This window comes from Corapipo altera, unplaced genomic scaffold, assembly GCF_003945725.1.
Source record: "Corapipo altera isolate COAL_440 unplaced genomic scaffold, ASM394572v1 71, whole genome shotgun sequence".
Classification (NCBI taxonomy): domain Eukaryota; kingdom Metazoa; phylum Chordata; class Aves; order Passeriformes; family Pipridae; genus Corapipo; species Corapipo altera.
In genome coordinates, this window is record NW_020884916.1 from 2,565,607 (window position 1) to 2,586,948 (window position 21,342).

The 21,342-nt window shown below is 41.7% G+C and overlaps 1 protein-coding gene across 2 annotated transcripts in view; it reads left to right on the forward strand.

Moving 5' to 3' along the window:
• The window catches only part of ARHGEF12 (Rho guanine nucleotide exchange factor 12), a 76,695-nt gene that overhangs the window by 12,555 nt on the left and 42,798 nt on the right, over positions 1-21,342 (forward strand). For both annotated transcript variants that reach the window (XM_027655782.1, XM_027655783.1), the window contains exon 2: positions 21,215-21,238. In XM_027655782.1, coding sequence (XP_027511583.1) covers positions 21,215-21,238 — 24 coding nt within the window. The remainder of the gene's footprint in view (positions 1-21,214; positions 21,239-21,342) is intronic.

A 21,342-nucleotide genomic window follows, 5' to 3' on the forward strand; every position in this document is an offset into this window, starting at 1 on the left:
TAATTTTATATTTAATTTTATATTTAATTTTATATTTAATTTTATATTTAATTTTATATTTAATTTTATATTTAATTTTATATTTAATTTTATATTTAATTTTATATTTAATTTTTGTATTTAATTTTAATGTAATTTTTATATAATTTTATGTATAATTTTATATATAGTTTAATATATAATTTTATATATAATTTTATATATAATTTTATATATAATTTTTATATATATTAGTTTAATCTATAATTTTATATCTATTATTTTTGTATATATATTATATATTTATGTATAAATAATTGTAGTGTAGTGCTTTGTATGCTTTATTTTTAAAGATATTACATAACTTATATATACTTTATATTTGTATTTAGATATATTTATAATTTATATATTTATCTATATTTATGGATCACTAATAATTAGAGTTATAATTAATATATAATGTATATATTATATATAATTTGTATTTGAAATTATGTAATTTATAGTTTACATAATAAACATACAGTTATATGTTTTATATATAAATACACAATATATATATCAATATATAAAATATATAATATATCCATATATAAAATACATATTATATATTTTACATAAATATATAATATATATATAAAATGCATATTATATATTTTATATAAATATATAATATATATAAAATACATATTATATATTTTATATAAATATATGATATATCATATATAAAATACATATTATATGTTTCATATATAAATATATAATATATCCATATATAAAATATGCATTATATGTTTCATATATAAATATATAATATATATATCAATACATAAAATATGTATTATATGTTTTATATAGAAATATATAATATATCCATATATAAAATATATATTATATATTTCATGTATAAATATAACATATGCACATATAAATATATAAAATATATAATAAAATATATAATATACAATAAAATATATAATATATATTTTATATATTAATATATGTTTGTGTATTAATATTTTTTATCTCTCAGTGTTTATATTGTCAAGTTGTGGTGACATGAATCATCCCAGCTCCTTATGCTCAGCTGTTGGTTGTGGTGGTAACCCAACATTTTATTACTGCTGGGAGGTGTTTGAGCGTGGACAACTTCTGATGGGTGAGGAGCACGTTCAGTCCCTACAGCACAGGCAAAAGTGGGCAGGGAGAGCTGGATTTTGGGCCCTCCCTGCCCAGGTTGGAGCTCGGCAGTGCAGCAGTGGGGGAGTTGTGTTTTCCTCCAGCAGGGATGACTCAGATGGAGCTGATAAGAGCCAGCACATTATTATATATATATATATGTATTGTGAGTCGGGTGGAAAATCAACTCAATTGCTGGAGATACAACTCAATTTATTATGCACGGAGTGACTCACCACCCAAATCCTCTGCTCTGCTCTGAACAAAACCCACCTTCCAGGCTCCAGCCAGCTGACCAAAAAGCAGAGATCAGCACAAGTTAGGATTAGACTGGCAACCTACCTTAGAGTCAATCATTACAAGGCTGCAGCACAGCCTTGTATATATTTATATTTATATTTATTTTTATTTTTATATTTATATATATATGAAGTTTCTGTAGGCAAGCTGCGTGCTAAATGAAGGTGATAACACTTGGTGGTTTCTATTTGGTGATCTGGAAGGCAGCTGCAGGTATCCTGTGAAGATTTACCTGCTTTTAGCCCTGCTGCCCCTGCAGAGCAAGGGAGGGTTTGCTGAGGCTGCAGCCGGGGAGCAAATATTAAAAACTCCCCATGAACCGAGGCACTGGGCAGGCTCCTGGAGGAAATGCACCCTCCTGCTCACTCCTGCCTGAACGTTCCTGCTCTGGGATCTCAAAGGAAAGAGGCAGATGCAGTGCTGGAGTTCAAACAATAAAACTTGGAGAGCTCCTTTCTCTCCCTGCCCATCTCCCGACCCCGCGCTGCACTTTGGGCAGGAGGGTTGGTGGGGAGGGGGAGATGGAGAGCCCTGGGAAAGGCTGTGGATTGTGCATTGGCTGCAGGGCAGAGGAGAAATCATCAATAGGACAGACTGCAAAATAAAGTTAATTCTGGGGGGGATAAACTGCTCTTTGGCTCATGGACAATGTCTGTGAACTCTAAATTTTGCTGCCGGTGTGTTCCTCGTTCCACTGAAGCAGGGGGAGAATTAAAGTGTGCTTTTGTGCACCAAAAGACCTGGATTTCTGCATTTTCAGAGGCTGGGGCTGTGAGTACAGGTAGCAGTAGCTTGCATTGTGGTTTGGGTTTTTCCTCCCTGCTTTTAGGGTTTGGCAGAGTGAGGCTGCAGCCGTGGGATAGAGGGATGATAAAGCCAGTGCTGACTTGCTTATGGGGGTCAACATTTTGCTGCTGTTCGTGTCCTTTATTTGTTTGTTTTCTCTTTTTTGTACGTATTTGTTTTATTTGTATATGTTTGTAAAGCTGGGGTGGGGTGAAGTTGATGGTGAACTGAGAAGGACCTGCAAGATCCTTCAGAAAAAATAAGTTCAAGCCCCCCCACTCCCTCCCTGGTCCTCCATGTAGAATGAGCAGTTCATAAGAGTTTTATAGGCCTGAAAATATTTATTGCTGATAATTCCCAGCTCTGGAGTGAACCATAAGAAGGTATTGAGTGCTAAACCCATGGTATTGGTCTTGGGCTTTTATCTCTTGGAATTATGACACATTTTTAACAACTATGTTCAGTTTGCTGGGAATTAAGTCTATTTTGTCTTAGAAAATGAGAATCACTGCTCTCATTTCTCTCTTTTCAAACTGTCAGCTATAGAATAATTACTTCTCTGTCTAGTTTATGCTGTTTTGGCATTGACTCAAGTTTGAATTTAGTGACTGGCATAAATACTGTATTTTGGAGCCGTTTTGGGGGGCTCTTTTTTTATTTATTTTTTTTTTCAGCAGACTTACTGGAATTGGTTGAACTTAATTCAATGACAGGATAAGCAAAAATTTGTTTAGCTAGACTGTTCTGAAATGTTTAATGCCTTCTAAAATTGTTCATGGTAAAAGATCAAGGAAGGAAGCTGGGTGACCTTTTAGATGCAGCTCCATGGAACCCCTTTTCCTATGCCAGGAGTCAGCCCAGACAATGAAACTGGAAGGATGAGGGTCCTCTTTCATAGAAGATCTTTCACTTTTTGCTTTTACAGATGGCAGATTTAACAGACTTCACAGCTGTCTTTTAATCAGTTTTCATATTTGGACCAGAACTTTCTTATTTTAGTTACTGTCGGTAAGAAAAAATTGTCCGGTTGCACGTTGAAAATGATAATTTTCTTTAATTTTCTTCAGTTAGCAGATTTACTTCAGCATTATCTACTAGTAATAAATGCACAGAGTTAACAATTGTGCTGAAAGTTTTAATGAATTGAGTGTTCTCTTGTTCTGAAGATGACTTTGAGAGCCTTTGGCTGGGGGTTCAGGCAGCCGTGCATTAACAGCAGACAGCTGTGCTGCAGCCTTGTAATGATTGACTCTAAAGTAGGTTGCCAGTCTAATCCTAACTTGTGCTGATCTCTGCTTTTTGGTCAGCTGGCTGGAGCCTGGAAGGTGGGTTTTGTTCAGAGCAGAGCAGAGGATTTGGGTGGTGAATCACTCCGTGCATAATAAATTGAGTTGTATCTCCAGCGATCGAGTTGATTTTTCACCCGACTCACTTCATCGTTTTCTCCTGTTTCTAAATCATCCTTGTTTTTTCCTTTGTGGGTAGTACTTCCCTGGAGCTTGTCCTACAGTTAATTTATTCTTTTTTTCCCTTCTGTGCCAGTTTTTAAGTTGAATTTTGCCTGGCATCCTGCAGATGCTGCCCCTTGAGTTTCCCAGTGACTGCTGTAACCACGTCCACTAATGGACTTGCATAGTTAGGGGTGTTTCTTAGGGGGTTCTCATCTGGTATCTTGCATCCTAAAAACATTTTCTTAACTGTTCTGTAGCAAAATGCTCTGAAAATAGAAAGTTTGCATGTGCACTGCCAGCACTCAGCTTAACTTGCCTTCCCAAATAAGTTGTATATTCCAAGTATCTGTGACTTGGTTTCTGTCCCAAGTTACCACAAAGATTTGTGTCACTAATCTTTTAAAAAAGGAATTAAGGGACTGATTTAAGATAGGGTGGCTGGTCTGGGTAGTATTTCCACTGCAGCAATTGCTGATCTACTTTTTACTGCAAAAATCATTTCCTGTTTCTGTCCCTCAGTTTTCTCTTTCTCCAATTGAGTTCCAGTAATTGAGGGAGCTGAAGCCATGAAGGGTTTTTATATGTTTTTTATATGTGAAGCAGTGGGTTTGGAATATTATTGCTCTACCTTAAGCTGTCCTTAAATTGTCTCCTCTGTTCCTAAGAGGAAGCTTCTATATCTTTAACTCCCACTGCCTCTTATGTAACACAACACACTTGGGACTCTCCAATGAAATATTAACTCACTTGGTCATCAGGTTGTCTCCTGCTTTCCTTAAAACACGCCCAGAGATGGCCAAAACCAAGATTTTTTTAGTCTTTTGGAGCTTGCAAGTTGATATTCAGATGAATTAAAGTTTTTGAAAGAGCACACGGATCCTTTTCTTCTAAAGCAAAGAAAATTTGACGTTCCCCATACGTGACTTAAGAGCAGTTCAGTGCCTCTCACATCTTTCTGACTCCTTTGTGGGGATGTTCTGACATACTGGCCCATGATTTTTGGAGCTGAAAATGCTCAGATGTTTCTCAGATGTGCCTAAAAGCTGCAGGTCGTGCAGTGGACTCTGTGTTCTTGCAGTATCTTGCTGAAATATGTCAGATTTCTCACATATCTTCTTGTCTGTACTTTTATATTTACACATTCTCTCTCTAAAAAAAAAACAAAACCAACCCGTAGCAGTCCTTTGCTAGTTCCTGTTTATTTAAGATGTGTGGGATGGATTTTGTTCCTTGATATAAAATAGGAGAAGTGAACATCCTGAGCTCATCAGACATGGGAGAGACTGGGAGTCAGTGCTCCTACCAGGGCTCTGTGAAGTATTTGGGCAGCCCTTCTGCCTGCCAGGGATGGTTTTGGGGGGCTGAGAAGGTGCATTGGCCAGCTTTTTGTGTGTTGTGATGGGTTCTGATGTCAGGGATTCACTGGTTAAAAATGCATGTGTCCATCTATCCCATATCCTGCTGGGATCTGTGCTGAAATCTTGATATGGAATAGATTTATTCACCTATTTGAACATCCCAGATTTATTCACCTGTGCCTTTTTGAACTTCCCAAAAACTGTGGGCGAGGTTGGGCCTCTTCAGCTGAGCTGCAGATATCATATCACAGAATCCCACAATGGTTTGGGTTGGGAGGGACCTCAAAGCTCAGCTTTATCCATGGGCAGGGACACCTTCCACTAGCCCAGGTTGCTCCAAGCCACATCCAGCCTGGCCTTGGGCACTTCCAGGGGTGGAACAGCCCCCCCCAAACAGGATCCTTAGGGTTTGGGGGGTTGAATCTTTAGGTTTTCCAGCAGAACTCCCCCAGCAGTGGCAGCAGTTGGATGCTGAGCTGCTTTTGCTGCTCTCTGGATTCTTTTCACAGGGGTGTGGACTCTGGTCCTTTGGGACCGCTTTGCTTCCGCTCCGTGGAGCTCTGGGAAGCTGCTCTTTTCCCAGGCCTGGCTCCTTATTGGGGTAAAGGTCTGTGAATTCTGCATAAATATTTACCATATCCCAGCCTGAGCAGGGACTGAACACAGAGAGGAGCTTGGCTGACAGTGCTTGTAGGGCGTGGGGTTTATATATGGGCAAGAAGTGAAGAATTCCTTAATTAACAGAGAATATTAAGGAGGGAATGGGGACCAAAATTGGTGTTACTTGCAAAGAATGATGGAGCAGAGAGATTTGAAAACTCTGGAAGGTGAAACCTGGAGTAAACAAGCTTGTGATATTTTAGAAACACTTATTTAACTTAATTGTCCTTTGTTTTATTCTGAGTGGGCAAAGGCATCTGGCTAAATGAGAAGTTCACTACTTATTCTTATACCATCTTTTCTCTGTTCTTAGGAGAGACTTATTTTTTAATGATGTGGTATCTCTTTTCCATATTTCCTTTTCTTATCCTCCTTCCTGCTGTAGCCCAGAAATCCCTGTGGATTTAAAATCATGGTACTCCATTCCAGTCCTGGCCATATCTTGACTATCTTTAATTTCTCCTCAAAGCCTTGCTTGCATCAGATTTTCTTCCTTTTTATGGTCAAAGATTTATTTTTTTTTCCCCCTTTCCAAATGGTTTTCTACGTATTTCCTGTGGCTGAGGGAAGGAAATCTGGGAAATCAGAGTAGGAAGCAAGATAGAAGCTTCCATTCCCAAATCTTCCTTGTTTTTACCCTGTTTCCTGGCAGCTGCATTGGTTTGTACTTGAAAGGAATGTATTGTGTTGCTTCCCCCCCCAGAAAACCTGTAGATAAAATAGAAACAAAAATGAATTTTGAGTTTATTTTTTAAGTTTCTTATTTCCATAAGCAATAAAAAAAATAAATTGGAGACAACAGTTAAATAAATCTTTCATGTGCTTAAATCCTTTTTTATACTAAGTGCTTTTCCTGGTAGACTGAACTTTTATTTGGATTCTTCAAAGTCTGTTTGGCTTTTTTTTTTTTTTTTGGTAATGAAGAGAAGCTGCAATCTCCATTTCTGAAGCTTTTAAGCCTGTTTTATGGTACAAATGCACTTATTTTCCCAAGTGTTGATGCCACTAAGGGAGTTTTTATGTTTAAGGGAATCGAAAATGCCCCCTCTGAGTTAAAAGCATAAAGCATATTGAAGCATATTCCTGTTGTATTCCTGGTCCCTCCCCACTGATCTGAATGATTGCAAATTAACTCTTTTGCAGGAAAATTTAAAAAAAGCAAGCACTCTGCTTGCATGAATTTGAGTTTTGCAAGGATATTTAATATATACATTAAATATATGTAGTATATTGAATATTCTATATTTATATTTTTGTATAGTCTGCACTTATACTTTATATATTTTAATATATTTTAAATATTATGTATTTATTTTATATATATAAATATATAGTACTCTACAACATATATATTTTTTCTTATGATTATAATGTGTTTTTCTGTCCAATAGGGAAGGTTTTATTGAAGAGTAAACTGAGGCAGGCACTGGGGAGTGTGAATTTGCTCTTCCCAATGAAGGAAACGGGGGGGAAAACCAGTGTTTTAAGCAAAATGCAGCTTAGTAAACTCAGGTATATTGGCCTGTCACGTTGTTCCATCCATGTTTCACATGATGAGGAGCACGAGGGAGGAGAATTCGGAAAGCCTTGATTTTTAAAACGCAGTCCAGGTTTAAAAATATCCCTGTTTTGACACCCTTAGCAGGGGCTGTTTGGTGCACATGATTCTCACTCAGCCACGAATAAACTGGAGATGAAGCTCTGGGATTTGCAGTGACTTTTCCCTGGCTTCTTTAACTCCCTGATTTCGTGTTGGCTTAAAAACAACCCCAGTGCTGTTGATTTTTTTTATTTTTCCCCATTTTTTTTGTGTGTGGTGTCCTCCAGGCCAGGAAGGGGTGCTCCTGGGAGGATCTGAGCCATGGCCTGGCTTTTTTTTGGGGTTTTTTTTTTTGTTTTTTTGCTTTCCCCCAGTTCCCACTTTCTTTTGGAAGAGCTGACAATTTTCTGATTCGTGAAATTCCTAGAAAATGAGGAGCTTGGGCAAAGCTTTCAAAATAGGAACCAATGAAATCCAGCCCTCTGCTATTTAGAAAATGATAATGCCTGCCACTGGAAAAGAGGGAAGCATGGAAAATACAAGCTCTGGCTAGGAAATTACTGCCTGGAGCAGGGAGATGGAGGGGTAGGAGTTGATTTCTTTGGCTTCCTTTGGCTTTTTCTCCTGTGTAATTGTAGCCTTGGTGCAGTTGTGGCTTGGAGATGATATTTGGGACCAGCATGCCTTGGACTGGGCAGCACAGAACTTGTGGTGAGTTGTAGCCTGAAAAATTTGCTCATGAGAACTGAGGAAATGCAAGAGAAAATAACTGCTATTAATACATTAAGAGGTTTGCTGCAGTTTCATCTTTGTAATAGGCCCTGTGACTGGGGGGAAGAAGAAGTGGGATTTAATAGGAATGGTAATTCAAATCACCAAAAAAAAAAAAAAAAAAGGATTTAAGCACATGAAAAATTTATTTAACTGTTACTTCCAATTTCTTTTTTTGCTTATGGAAATAATAAACTTAAAAACCTACAGAATTAACTTTTTATTTATATTTTACCTGCAGCTTTCGGGGGGGGGGAAAGCAACACAGCACATTCCTTTCAAGTCCAAACTGAGGAAAGGGTGTGAAACCAAGCAAGGCTGAGGAATGGGAGCTTCTCTCTTGCTTCTTGCTCTGATCTTTTTGGGTGAAGTTGCCTGGTTTTATGGCAAAGGGTAAAATAAGAGATGTTTGGTTTCCCTCTCCCCTCCACTGGCTGCTTGTTAATGGAGAGCCACTGCCCGGGGCTGTGGAGCCCTGGGAAGATTTACATTAATCAAACACAAACAGACAGTGTAGCGTGAAGAAATTTCTCCCCCGCCAGCAGCGCTCCCAAACTTAATTAGGTTATTGGGGCAGAAAAAGAAAACAGCCCCTTCACCCTCCGCTCCTTCCTGCCCAGGGCTTGACCACTGCGACAGCACCAAGCTCTGACCTCCCAGTTCCTCCAGCTGGGTGACAGACAGGGATGTGCTTCCATCCTCACCCTCTTCCCTGTGTCCCCAAGCCCTGCAGAGGCTCCGGGTGCCGCTCCCGGTCGTTTGTGGGAAATAAAAATCCCCTCCGTGGCACAGCGTGACCCTTGGGAAAGGCTGGAAGTGGATTGAAGGGGGAAAAAAGAAATAAAAAAATAAATAAAATCTCGGTGCCCCCTGCCAAGGCTTTGTTTCCCGAGCCTCGTGATGTGGTTTCTTGGATCTGTGTTGGGATTTAATGACGTGCACGGACATATATTTATGTATATGTGGAGGTTTATATGCATGGAGAGAGAGGCATGCAAGGCACACATCCACCTATTGCACAGACATAAAAATACATATATAGAGAGATGTTATTCTGCCCCCCAGGACAGCTGGAAATGGTAAATTTTTAAAACCCCAGCTCTCTCCCTGCATCCTGGTTGCCTGGAGCCTGTGGATGCTGCTCCCCCCTTGATGGTGCCTGGGAGGAGGTGGGAGAGAAGAGGTGGAGTTTTCTTCCCTCCCCTCGAGTGGTCAGTGGAACAATCAGGCAGATGCCTCCCGAGGACATCGGGTAAGCTTAAAAAAAAACCCCAGAAAGCTTCCAGGAGGGGCAGCTGGAGCTCCTTGGAGAGGATTTGGGCTCAGCGTGCTCCCCCTGGGAAGGGGCCTGTGGGATCTCCCTGCTCAGCTGACTCGGTCGTGTGAAACAGGTAATAATGTGAGAGCCTTTGTTCCTGTTCTGTGATGCTGAATATACTGAAAGATGAGAAAACAGCTCCTTTAAATGCAGAGGAGAAAGAATTTTTCCTTTAATATCTCCTGGAAAAAGGGTGGGAGGGGAGGTTTGTCTCTTTTTTTTTTTTTTTTCCTTTCTCTTTTTTTTAATAGTTGCTCTTTTGTGTTTCCATTGTAAAAATGGCTAATTTAATGTGTTTGCTGGGGAAAATCTGTGCCTCGGTGTGTCAGCTCAAGAACAAAGGTTTTGACAGCTAGGAAAGATGCTTTTAGATGTAGATGCTGGCAGCACTCCCTCCTTTCCCTTTCCCAGTGCTGAATTCCCTACCAGTGTGTTAGCAGACCCTTCTCCCCAGCTCTTGCAGGGGAAGGGAATGTGATTTTTGCTAAGCTGATATTTTATGCATGTTCATGTTAAATTAGCTATCAGTGTTCCAAACCATCTTGGAGTGTGCTTTTTCTGAAGGCAGTTTTAACTGATCTTATATATATGTGTATGTATATATATATATATAATTATTTTTTAAATGTTATTGTAAAATGTTCTAAAAAACAAAGCAAATTACCTCAGTGGGGGATAGCAACAGCCACAGTGATGGTGTGGAGAGTGCTGTTGGTGCAGAATTGAGAGTGTTGATGCAGTGACAGTCGTCAGAGGAGCACTGGGAGCCTCTTCTCCATTTGCAATAGTTTGTACTGATTTGTGGCTGCGAGGATTTGATGTAGAAGAGCTGGGAGATGCTGGGGGGGGTTGTTTTTTATGGAGATATTTACAAATACAGTCAGGGAGGGCTGGCAATTCTCAGCATCCTTGCCTGGCTGAGGGGGAGGCACCAAGAACTGGTGTCAGTGAACCCAGTGGGTTCAATATCCCAACTTCAATGTGATATTGATATTTCTGAGAGCTTGGTTATCTCTGGCATGGGCTGGGGAATTTGCTGCCATCACCTCTTAGCAGCTGGTGGGTTTCCTGAGTAAACCTTACGGAGTTGTGTGGGTTTTTTCTTTTCTTTGCTTGTATTTTTATTTATTTTAAGAGACCCGAGAGGAAAACATTAATACAAACATGTTCTGAGGCCTATTAATAGCTCTGTGTTTGACTCACACGCTGTTCTCAGGATCTTGAGCCATTTTACAAGTAGCTTCACTCCTGGTTTTTTTTATCTTCCATTTTACAGTGGAAGGAGCAGGGCTTGATGTGGCTGGGAAATCCTCAGCCCTGTGTGTTCTGCTCCAGCCCTTTGCAGTGGTTCCTTCTGGATTTCTCCTGTAATTTAGATGAAGGGAAGATGAAATGGGAAGGAGCAAAGCATGCCACGAATGCCTGTGTGTACATTTTTTTTCACTCCTCATGCAGTGTGTGCTGTGTGCATCTTTCCTCTTGTGTTCCATGGGCAAGATCTGCCTTTTGAGGGGAGAAACAATAGGTTTGCATATCCCAGAAAGCTCCTGATTTTTCTTAGGCCACGTAAACAACTAAGGTACCTTCAACTCTAATATGTAACACTAATCTCTCTATAGCTCAGCTGACATCACCTTTTCTTTTTTTTGTCAATTCTTTTCAACTGAAATGTATGGTTGAGAAACTTTCCATGGATGCTTTTAAAATCTGAATCAGAATTAGCTGGCTTGGAAGCTGGGGTGGACTAAGAACACACTGTACAGGTTGAGCAACACTGTGGTCATGATTCCTTGGTCCTCTCTGTGCTGCAGCTTTCCTTTGTAAAATTGTGGATCCAATTTTTTTTCCCCCCCTGGTGTAAATTAAGCCTCTGGGAGCACTTTGCCTTTGGGTGGTTTGAGGCATATTAGCTGTAAATTAGTTTATTGCAGCTGGGAGATGTTTAGAAGCTCTGCAGAGGTCAGGAGGGTGGATGTTGTCTGCACATCCCATGCAGAACGGGTGTAATTTGGCCAAAGGTTCATGGCTGGAGGAGGCAGGGCTGAAAATGCTTTTTGGTTGAGTGTCTGCTTAGCTTTGAACTCATAAACTAGTTCTGATGAGCAGGCAAATCTTGGGTCTGAGTGGTGGAATTACATTTCCGGAGCAGTAAATGCACATTAACCTTTAAAACCAGCTAACAAGAGGACTGAAGGAAAATCTAAATTAAGACGAGGTGCCTGCTGACCTTATTTATCATAGGAGTTACTTAATGAAACCTTGTGTGGGACAGTAGGTCAGGCAAAAAACTGAGAATACCTTTGGAATGTAGAAATCCATTGGTTAAAATGTTGCTGAGCTGTGAACTCTTCCTGGTGTTTTTGACTTGTAGTTACCTCTGTATCAAGGTAAATCATGGTGTGGACTTGAAAGGTCATCTCATTCCACCCCCTGCCACGGGCAGGGACACCTTTCACTAGCCCAGGTTGGTCCAACTTGGCCTTGGACACTTCCAGGGATGGGGCAGCCACAGCTCGGGCTGGTTTTAACTGAGTTTTTTCCTAATATCTCATCTAAATCTAAACTCTTTCAGTTAAAACCACTCCCCCTTGTCCTGGCACTCCAGGCCCTTCTAAACATTCCCTCTCCATCCTTCTTGCAGGCTCCTCTCAGGTACGGAAATGCCACATTTAGGTCACCCCAAAGCTTCTCTCCTGCAGGCTGAACAATCCCAATTCTCTCAGCTTTTCCTCCATCCCTCTGATCACCTCGGTGACCAGTGAGATGTTAAATCACACACAAGTTCCTAATGCTGAGGAGCAGAACAGCAGCTTGGCCTTGTTGGTTCTTTAAAACCTGCAGGTTTTTTCCTCACTGCTGTGCAGCACCTGAGCCACTGGTGCTGGTTCCAAGCCACAGAGGTGTGGTGTTCCCCAGCCAGGCAACTGTAACTCACTCACTTACTCACCAGAAATGTGAACTCTGGGCCAAATATTCAAATTGTGCCTCTGAACCTTGTACATATATTTGCAAAACTTAAAACTACCTAATTGGAGCGAGCATTAAACTATTTTGAAAGCTACATTTCCAGTTGTATTACGTGCACTCTGTGTGTGTGTGTGTTTTTTTTCCCCTCCTCCCTTTCTAATTGCTGTCTTTTGCTGTTTTTAAGGGCTGTTTCCCCACTAGTCTTGCTGCTGGTTCATAACAACCACAAGCTGGGTATGGCATTAATAAGGAACTAGGCTTTGTGCCTAATGAAATGCAAGAACTGCTCGACACGCTGGGGCAACACGAGTGATCCCCAGCCCTGTGTGTGTGTGTCAGGTGAAAGCAAATCCCGTGGCACTCCCGTGGCTTGAGCTTTCCATGGCTGGCTTAAGGAGAAGAAAATTGTCTTGTTGCTTTGATTTTTTATTTTTTTTTTAATTCTTTTTTGTGAGCATTTCACTGGAAAGCTGTTCCAGACGCCGTGTAGGAGGAGTGCTGGTGGGGAGGGAGCTGCTGCCACTGAGCCAGCTCGGAATTGCAATTACTGGCAAGCAAAGCAAACATTTCATTTCCCCGTAATTAGCTCCAGTTTAGGGAGGGCAGGTTAATTTGGACTCCACGCCCTGTCTGTGCAAGAAGCCCTTGGTGCTCGATTTGCTTCTCCCAGTCTGCGGGCAGAGGGGTTTAAAGTGGTTTTCAGAAGTGAAAGCTGGAGGAAGGAATCACAGCAGGCGTGTTCAACCCCCTTTCCCCCCCCCCCTCCTTCAAGATGAGATGAAAATGTGGAGAAAAGGGCTATTTTAGGGCTCTTCTAGTAAGGCCAAACTGCATCTTTCAGCTGCCTTTTCTTGCTTCAGGGAAGCTTGAGCTCTCTAGGCCTGGGAATATTTGTCTATGGCGTGCTTCAAAATAAATAAATAAGGGAGAAACTGGGTCATAACTTCTGAAATCACAAGCCTGACCTTCCTGCTGTACCTGGTCACTTCTGTTAAATGGGTCACACAGTAAAATCCTGCAGGAAAGGAATAAGTCATGGACGTTTCTTCTCTGCTGGGTGTTGGTTTTGCTTAAATTTCTGATATGCTAGCATTAGAGACTAACACTTGGGCATTTTCAGTAGTTCTGGTGTTTAATTCAATTTTTTTCCATTGCAGTTTTCCTTCCCCAGAGGTGGAAACTCTGAGATTCAGTAATTTGTGTCGGGAAACCAGTAGGAAATCACCTGGGATTTGGCAACCTCTGTTCTCCACGAGTTCCTGAGCAGAGTTTGTACCTGCTCTGTGGCCAAACCTCATCCCTGTTACTCAACTCTTGCTTTTAGGCTGAATCTAAAGGCAGCATTAAGCAGACATGGTTTATTTATGTTCTCTCCAGTGCCCCCTCCCCATTTTCATTTGTTTGGCTGCAGAGATATTAAACAATAAGTGGCCTTGTCTTACCAGGCTGGAACTTCAGGGCCTGGAGAAGGAAAGCTGATGCTTCTGAGCCTTGGAAGTCAGTCAGGGGTGGAAGAACAGCCCTGGCTGCTGGAAATGTCCCTGTCCCCTCCCCTTTATAGAGTTTCTGCGGGGACTAAAAGTTCTTGCAGGGTCCTGGCTTGAGCAGCAGAGCAGCACAAAGGCCACATTGAGAATGGCTGCTGGGGAAGCCCTCCTTCCTTGCCTGCCCTGTAAATGCAGTTCTTTCTCCATGAAAAGCCCTGACATCAGCTCTTGGAAAAATCCAAGTGCTTGTGTCATGGAAAAATAGCTGAGGCACTTGCTTGGGCTGGGAGTGAATGAGTGAACTGTGGAGGAAACTTCTCTGGAGATGCTTTTCTTCTGCCCTTTCCGAGTGTTGCTGTTCATGGAGAAATAGAAACCTTTCCCAGCTCGGATTTTTACAGGAAGGGTGCTAAGGAAGGAACTACAGCTGGCTGGAGTAAACTCAAAGCACCCTGCTTGTCATTTTTACAGGACATGCTACCTATGTCATCAGGAAATTCCATATCAGGAAATATCACCAGGAGGCAAATCTCCATGTTCTTGTTACCCGTTTTATGGCGAAGACTTATCTTTGCATTCTGTTTCTCTTTCATAGTTTTAAACTGGTTTTTTTTTTCTCCCTTCTCATCCTGCCTTCTCTTCACCCCTCTTGATGAAACCTTCACCCAGAGTAAATCTCTGGTTAACAGCAAGAATGAAAGAGAACTCTATATAGAGATATTTAATTTTTTAAAGGTCAAAGAGGAAACATCCCGTGGGTGCTCTTTCCCTGTTGAAAAACCTTCCTCTTGGAGCCCTGACATTCCCATCTTCCAGCCCAACAGGGACTTGCCAGCCTTCCAGACTTTGATTTTTATCAAATTTATCTTAACCCAGTTTAAGTCCTTAGCTCAGCACATTGGTTGCCATAGCACCAGTCCCTTGCATTGATCCATCTGCTGATCCATCAGGAAGTGTGGGGATGGGCTGGATTGGCTACTCTGCATTTTCCCTCCTGGAAGGAAAATTGGAGAGCGCTTTCTGCTTGTGGAGAGAGACATTTGTGGCCTGAAAAACAATCTAACATTGAGTGGGAGGTATTTGCTGATGGTTTATTAGTGCACATCCCACAGTGGGAGCTTCTGGGAATGTTTAGAGGGGGAGACAACCTTGGCTCTATGGGCTCTCCAGTCACTTCCCTGAATTTCCTGGGTTCCTTCTCTGAAGGCAGCGACCAGGCCTGTTCCTGGAGCTGTCAGCAATCAAAAGCTAATAATGCCAGGAACGATTCCTCCGTGAGTCATTGCATCAGCTGGGGTTGCTGCCTTGGACTCCTGCAAAAATAACATGGACATTTTAATGCCCAACTCCCTTTTGCCTCCTTGTGCACTTGCCTTCAGTCCCAAAGGATCTGTCCATAGGCTCTGCCAGCTCCCAGGAATCCTCCCTGTTTGAGTCCCTGGAGTTTCCCTGCACCTTGTGTCCAGTCTCTTGCCATCAGTCTGCAGTGGGTTGGGATTTGTTGTTTTTTTTTTTTTTGGAGGAAAAAAAAAACCTGTGGTTTCCTGAGCTTCTGTACTTTGATACAGGGAAAAGATGACAGGGCATAAAGCTGCTCTTTAAGTGGTTTAATGCCGAGCTGAATGGGCTGGATGTGTTGGATCAGTGCTGTCCCAGCCTGGCTGATGTGGTTCCAGCTGGAGTTTGTGGGCAGCACAGGCAATTACAGGGAAGTGCTGTCTGTGTTTGCCCTCGGTTGCCAGTAGTTTCCCACTTGCTGCATCCGTGTTTCCCTGGATCTGCTGTCGGTTCTCTCCTCCTCAGGTCCTTTGGCTCACCCACTGCCCTGTGCAGAGCAGGCTCCCCCTTTTTTTTGGGACAGGAAAGTGCCTTTAGCTCCACGTTAAGGTCACCCTGGGGCTGCTTTAGTCCAGGTCATGTCCCCACTCTCCCACAGTACCTCTCTCAGGGCTTTTAAGCCCTGCAAAAAGCTGCCCTGGTGGATCTGCAAACTGGGAAAACAGACTCCCTTCCTTGTTTTTCTTTCATTCTGTGTCTTTCAAGGTGAAATTATGGGAATTATCTGCAGAACAGTGTTGGAAACATCCGTGTTTACTGTACTTTCAGGGCACTTAAACCTACGAGATTTAGGCAGATGTAGCTTTTCTCTTGAGTGCTGTCGGTGCAGGGTGTTGAAAATGAAGTTTAATAGGTACCAGATGAGCTGGATGCACCAGGAATAGTCATGGAATTGTTCAGTGATTTGTGACTGTCACTCAAGAACAGAGCTGGAGTTTTCCAGGAGCTGTTTGGTTGCACATGAACTATCCAGCTCAGACTTCCAGAAGTCTTGAACACCCACTGCTGGAAGTGTTCCAGGTCAGGTTGGATGAATCTTGGAGCAACCTGGGATAGTGGAAGGTGTCCTTGCCCATGGCAGGGGGTGGACTGAGATGAACTTTAGGGTCCCTTCCAACCCAGGCCATTCTGGGATTCGGATTGTAGCTGCCAGTTAAATTTACTTTTCCACTAAAATCCATGGAGCTGGTGCTGGCCAAAGGCTTCTCATTGACTGATGACTTGGTGGAAACCTCCTGGAGTAGGATGAGGTCGTTTTACCCAGAAGTTTGGTGTTTTTGTTGGGGGGGCTTCTCTTTCTAAGTATATAAAACCCACAAATGAGCAAACCTGTAACAAACCTGTCCTGCATCTCATCTCTCCCGAGTTTGGCATGATCAGGTGTGTTTGCTGCTTTCCTTTCAAATTTAGAGTTCATTCAGAGGGTTTTTCTCTGACAAGCAACATCTTATTTAAATGAAACTAATAAAGCAGAGAAGAAGCTTCCATTGCAACCGTTCATCTCCTAATTAAAGATTAGTTCTGTCAAGCAAGCAGTTTCTGGCTGTTCTCCCCTGTATGGGTTTCACAATATTTCTTACTCATCTGGGCACAAGTTGTAGTAATTTCTACTTGCAAACACACACAGGCTTCGTTTCAGGCATGTGAGCAGTCCTGCTGAAGGAAATGGGACTAAAGTTAGGCACATGAATAAATATTTCCAAGGTTGAGGCCCTTGCCTGAATCTAAATATTTTTCTCTTTGATCAGCTTTCCAGATAGCAGATACTTGAATTCTGGTAATATTTTAGTAGGGGGAGGAAAAAACCCCAACATGGTTATCTGAATGCTGTGCTATTTATGGTCAGCTATATTTTCAACCTCCCAGGCTAGAATGGAATGCTTTGTACTGTTGGAAGCTGGGAATCCTTCCTGCTCTGGTGTCTTTTGACACATTAGGTCTTAAAACTATCTTTTTCTGCTTGGCTTCAAGGTAGTTATTAGGCACTGGCCTGTGTGTGTGAGCTAACTTGAAGTATAACTTTTAATCCACTGTGTTGCTACTTGTAGGTGTATTTTCCTCACTTGGCTTTACAGTAAATAGATTTTCCTAATGCACCGTGACTAAGGAGACATACTTTTAGTAATTTGCTGCGTTTAAATGGCTTAAATTATTTGACCCAGTCTTTGGAAAAAAAAAAAAAAATCAAAATGTGACTTTGCTTTTAATTGTTGCCTGTATTTGGGAGAGTGGAACAACTTGTTTGAAAATGTGCTGATGTTCATCACTTATCAGACAAAATGTCTACAGGGTTTTTTTATCGTGGAGCCTAAACTTGCCAGCCCCATTTGGAATTAAGTCTCCAGCTGTTTAACCCCACCCTGCTCTGCCCTGCTGTTTACAGTAGGAGGTGAAGTGCATTAAATATGTAATATGTGCTGCTGAACACTCTTAACGCAGTGAGGGGATTTTCAGTGTTGCTTTCAAGCTTAATCATATTTCCAAGTGAAGATAAGTGGTGCTGAAACACAAATTGTTGCTGGGTGAACCCGTGGGAGCTGCTCTGTGTTCTCTGATTGTGTTTAATCCCCTCTGCTCTTTGCTGTAGTGACACAGCGTTTGGGAAATGAGGGGTGGAAATGAGGGATGGAAATGAGGGATGTCTTCAGCAAATCAAGGAATTCTGGGTGGTGTTCAGGCAGGAAAGTGGGAAAAGAGGAGGAATGTTGCACTGAGTGTGCCCAGCAAGGACCTTGAATCAGCACTGCAACCTCAGCTCAGCTGACTCTTCCACCTCCAGTTTCTGGGATTTCATAACTCAGTGCCCAGGAATGATTTCAGGTTTAGGAGAGGAGTTTTTCCTGGGGGGGGCTGGGGAGCTTCTCCTCCAGCCTGGCTGGACAGAGCCCATCCCCTTCCCACCCCGCTGGTTTTAGGGGATACCTGGGAAGCAAATCAAGTGCAGGGCAGAGCCTGGAGCTCTCCCAGCCTGCACTGCCTGGGCTGACCTGCTGCCTGCCCTGCTTCCCCACCATGTCCCTGCTCCCTCCCTGCTCTGGAGGAGAAAGAAAGGCAGGAAGCTGGCGGGAGGCCAAGGGGCTCCAGAGCTTCCCGGAGCTGCTCCCGGCGCCCTGGGATTGGGGGGACACGGCCCCAGGGCCTGGGCTGGGGGCTCTTCCCAGGACACTGGGATCCTCCAGAGCCAGCTGGCTCCTGACCTCTTGTGCTGCCCAGCTGTGAGCACAGTTTTGGGCTAGGAACAGGAGGATTTTGGCTGCCACTCCACAGGAACTTCACGTTCACCGGTAACGTCAGAGCAACGGGAAAAATTCCAGCGATTTCACTGCCCATTTTATTTTCAACAACTTCAGGGTTCCTTCCTAAATAATTAATTAGTTGTTAAAGTTACTAGTTTCTCAAACACATCCACATACATGCAATTGTTGTAACAATGTCATTCAAGTGACGAGTACAGAATCTTCAGCATCCCCATATATGCAATTATTGTAGCAGTGTTATTCAAATAACGAGTATAGAGTCTTCAACATCCCTGTATTTGTTAATTAATACAGTCAAACATTCTCAAAATATTTTGATACCACAGAACAGCGTGCATAATGTCAACCAAAGTGCAAACTAGCTGCTTGTAAGTCACAGCTGCCTAAGAGACTGAATTAAACCTGGTTATAGTTGCTCTAACTGATATTAATAAGAAAGAAAGATTGTAAAATGTTACAGAAAAAGTTCAACAGGACCAAAAATGGAATCTCTGATAGAAAGAGAACTACACAAGGAAAGATCATCCCTAAAACCTTCAACTTTGAGGGGAAAGACACTATAGCACAAAATGACTTTACTGCAATTCCTTCAATAACTGCAGATTCACAATTATTCCTGCCCATACCTTGCAACATCCTTCCTGCCACAGTTAATAGCACTGGCCCGAGAGAAAAGTTCTACCCGGCTTCTAGACCTCTAAAATAGAATATTTGTGTTTCATCCTCGAGCAGATAAGGAAGAGCTCTGAAGCAGCCAGAACGTCAGGGAACTCACTTTGTGCTGCCCAGGATCCGTGTGCTGCTGCAGGAGCAGAGCCTGGGGGCTGAGAAGGGACTGTCACTTAAATGCTTCATTGAAATATTTGGGTAGCAGTGTTTAGGATTTTTTTAATTAGATAAAAAACGTGGTGGAATTCATCTTAAGCATCTTTTAGCTGCCTTTGCCTGGACTCCTTATTTTTTTTTTTTTTGTTGTTGTTTTTATCTTTTCTGCTTTTCTCAATGAAAGACTTGGTTGCTGCTGGATCTGTTGGCTGTGCAGGCAGGGCTGGATTGGCCTGAAGTGACTTCTGTTTTCTTTCTGTGGGATCCAAGCTGTCTGTCTTGCACAAAATTGTTCTCTGCTGGCCAAAATTCGTAAGAGGAGGACTGGATGCTAAAGAGATCTGGCCTTGCAGGTAGAGAGGCTTGATTTGAATCAGAGTGGATTTCCCAGACTTCTGAGATTAAAATAGAGCTTTTTAGGGGGCAGGAGGAAAGAGGACTATCACTTCTTGTCTTCAATTAATTAATTCCTCAAACTGCTGCTTTGCCCATAGGTTATGCAATGCAGGCCCCACCTACCCCCTTAATTTGGAAGCTGCTCTTGCAGTTGCCCCAATTTTGATGCTGTTATCTGAGAGATGGCGAGTGTCTTGCTGGGTGTAATTATTTTCAGGAACAGACAGACAACATTTTAATTTCACTTGCCTAATGTGTCATCAGCTGCTCGCCTCAGAGTTGCCATATTAGTGCATGTTTGCACAGGGGATTGGCATGTGGGAGCTGGCCAGAGTTTTGGGTGGATCCACACTTAATGGCACAGCTATTATTCCAAGAGAGGGATTAAGCTGAGCACTTCTGTGCAGCCAGTTATGTTTTTCAGGTAATGAGGAGGGAGCTGGAGCAGCTCCCAACCTTTCAGCTCAGTCTGAGTTTGGAGCTGGTGTCCTTGGGGCTGTCCTGCCCTCATGTTGTCTTTTTTAATACAGACTTACCATGGGACTATTGCTCTTTACCCATTTGGTCTGTTTAAATTAAGCTAAACTTAAAAAAATAATAATAATTAAAGAAATTGTCATTCATAGCCCTGGTAACCTCTGTGGTATTAAAATTGTGTTGTCTTGAATCTCCTCCCTCTAACCCTCACCCCAGCACTTGGAAAACCTTTATAAATAGGAGAATGCATTAAGAATAACTATTTTATATATAAATATATATATACATATGGAAATTATCAGCTATAAAACATCTGTAGATCTTCATTTAGAACAAAAAGTGGCTTACTGGGTTTTTATATATTCACACACAGCTCTAAATGTATGTATTGCTTGGTAGCTGAAGGACCTAAAAACATGAAACAAGTAGGAATGGAGTTAAACTTGTAAAAGGTTCTGAGAAAGAAAGAATTCTGCTTTGTGAAAGTAGAAGTTGGTGCCTGGAGCTGGATGGCAAACACCTTGTTCTGTCCATTTTCTGCAGTAATTCAAGGGAAAAAAACCCTGATTTCATAAATCCCACGTTTCCCTTACTTAAAAATACATATACACCTTGTTGCTGTGGGTTTGTTGCCTTTGTTATCTGTATATATAATAACATGTGGAATGGTTGATATAATTTCAGGTTAACTTCACTCTCTTGCACTTGTCTCAAGGATGGCAAGTTCATAGAGAGATGTTGGATTTCAACACGAGCTGTGTTACTGGAAAGGAGAATTTTCAGTTAGTTTGGACCTTTATTAGGGCAAGAAAATGAAGGAATGTTAATTTTTAGTGTAGGGAATTAATTATTATGAGAGAAAGATGTGAAGACAAAAGAGCTGCTGGATTTGAGAGCAGACTGTTCTTAATTCTGTTTGAAACCTTAAACATATCTTTACTTAACTGAATCAGCTCTAAATGGACTAATAATTGGCTGAAGAAAAAAGAAAAAAAGATGGTGTTTCTTGTGATGGTATCACAGAAGTCTAAAATAAATTCGTATTTAAGCATTAGTTTTGGTATGAAGGATAACACTGAGAAACAAAAGTTCATTAAACTTGTGCTCTTTTCTTCTTTTCAGGTTTCCTCTCAAAAAACCTACGAGGTGAGTTCCTGAAATTTGGCTTTTTATGTTTATTGAGTTCCTGAAATTTGACTTTTAATGTTTATTGAGTTCCTGAAATTTGACTTTTTATGTTTATTGAGTTC